Below are 668 nucleotides of genomic sequence, written 5' to 3'. Positions count from 1 at the left end.
TCATAAAGGGCTTTGGCCAATAGCCTGCAGTAGATGTCTCTATATTCATTAAATTTTCTAAATCAAAATTCGAAGATTATAACTAACAAAAGGACACAAATAATAATAAGCGAGGGAATACAAGTGCACTTAATAAAACACTCGTACTAAAAACATTAAAACTAAATAAAACAAAAGTCTATAATTAGTTATCGTCACCGACTTCAGACAAAAAAAAGAACTATACTATTTTATTGTACAACTCAGGTATTGTCTTTCTTTTCTATAATCTCTATCACGATAACCTAATTTAAGCTCTTTATCTGTTGTTTCACGTCGATGACGTCATCAAGGCGGGCATCGTAATGGAGGATGAAAGCGCTTTCCTCCAGCTCCCTCGACAGGTCCTGGAAGAAAACGAGCATAAACGTTTTGTATCAAGAATAGGATTAAACTGTAAAGTATAACGTAGTTTTGTTAATTGCCATTTGTAAATTAGTTTTATTATTGGTCCGCGGCCTCTTTAATGGAGGGAGAGAGAAAAAGGTGTTTATTGGTTTCATAAAAAGGGGCATTTATGTATCATCAAAAATGTATTGAATAAACAGAATGAATTCACTGGGTCTTTAAGATATCCATAAATTCTGCGATAATAAATATCATCATGAAACTTATTACGCTGGATACGA

At 33.1% G+C, this 668-nt stretch overlaps 1 protein-coding gene across 1 annotated transcript in view; it reads right to left on the bottom strand.

The window, feature by feature from the left end:
• The window catches only part of LOC119591442 (SET domain-containing protein SmydA-8-like), a 22243-nt gene continuing 21575 nt past the window's right edge, over window positions 1-668 (bottom strand). Inside the window, exon 5 of the mRNA XM_037940183.1 lies at window positions 1-386. Coding sequence (XP_037796111.1) covers window positions 285-386 — 102 coding nt within the window. The 3' untranslated portion in view covers window positions 1-284. The remainder of the gene's footprint in view (window positions 387-668) is intronic.

This window comes from Penaeus monodon, chromosome 28, assembly GCF_015228065.2.
Source record: "Penaeus monodon isolate SGIC_2016 chromosome 28, NSTDA_Pmon_1, whole genome shotgun sequence".
NCBI lineage: Eukaryota > Metazoa > Arthropoda > Malacostraca > Decapoda > Penaeidae > Penaeus > Penaeus monodon.
This window is presented reverse-complemented; position numbering and strand designations above follow the sequence as displayed.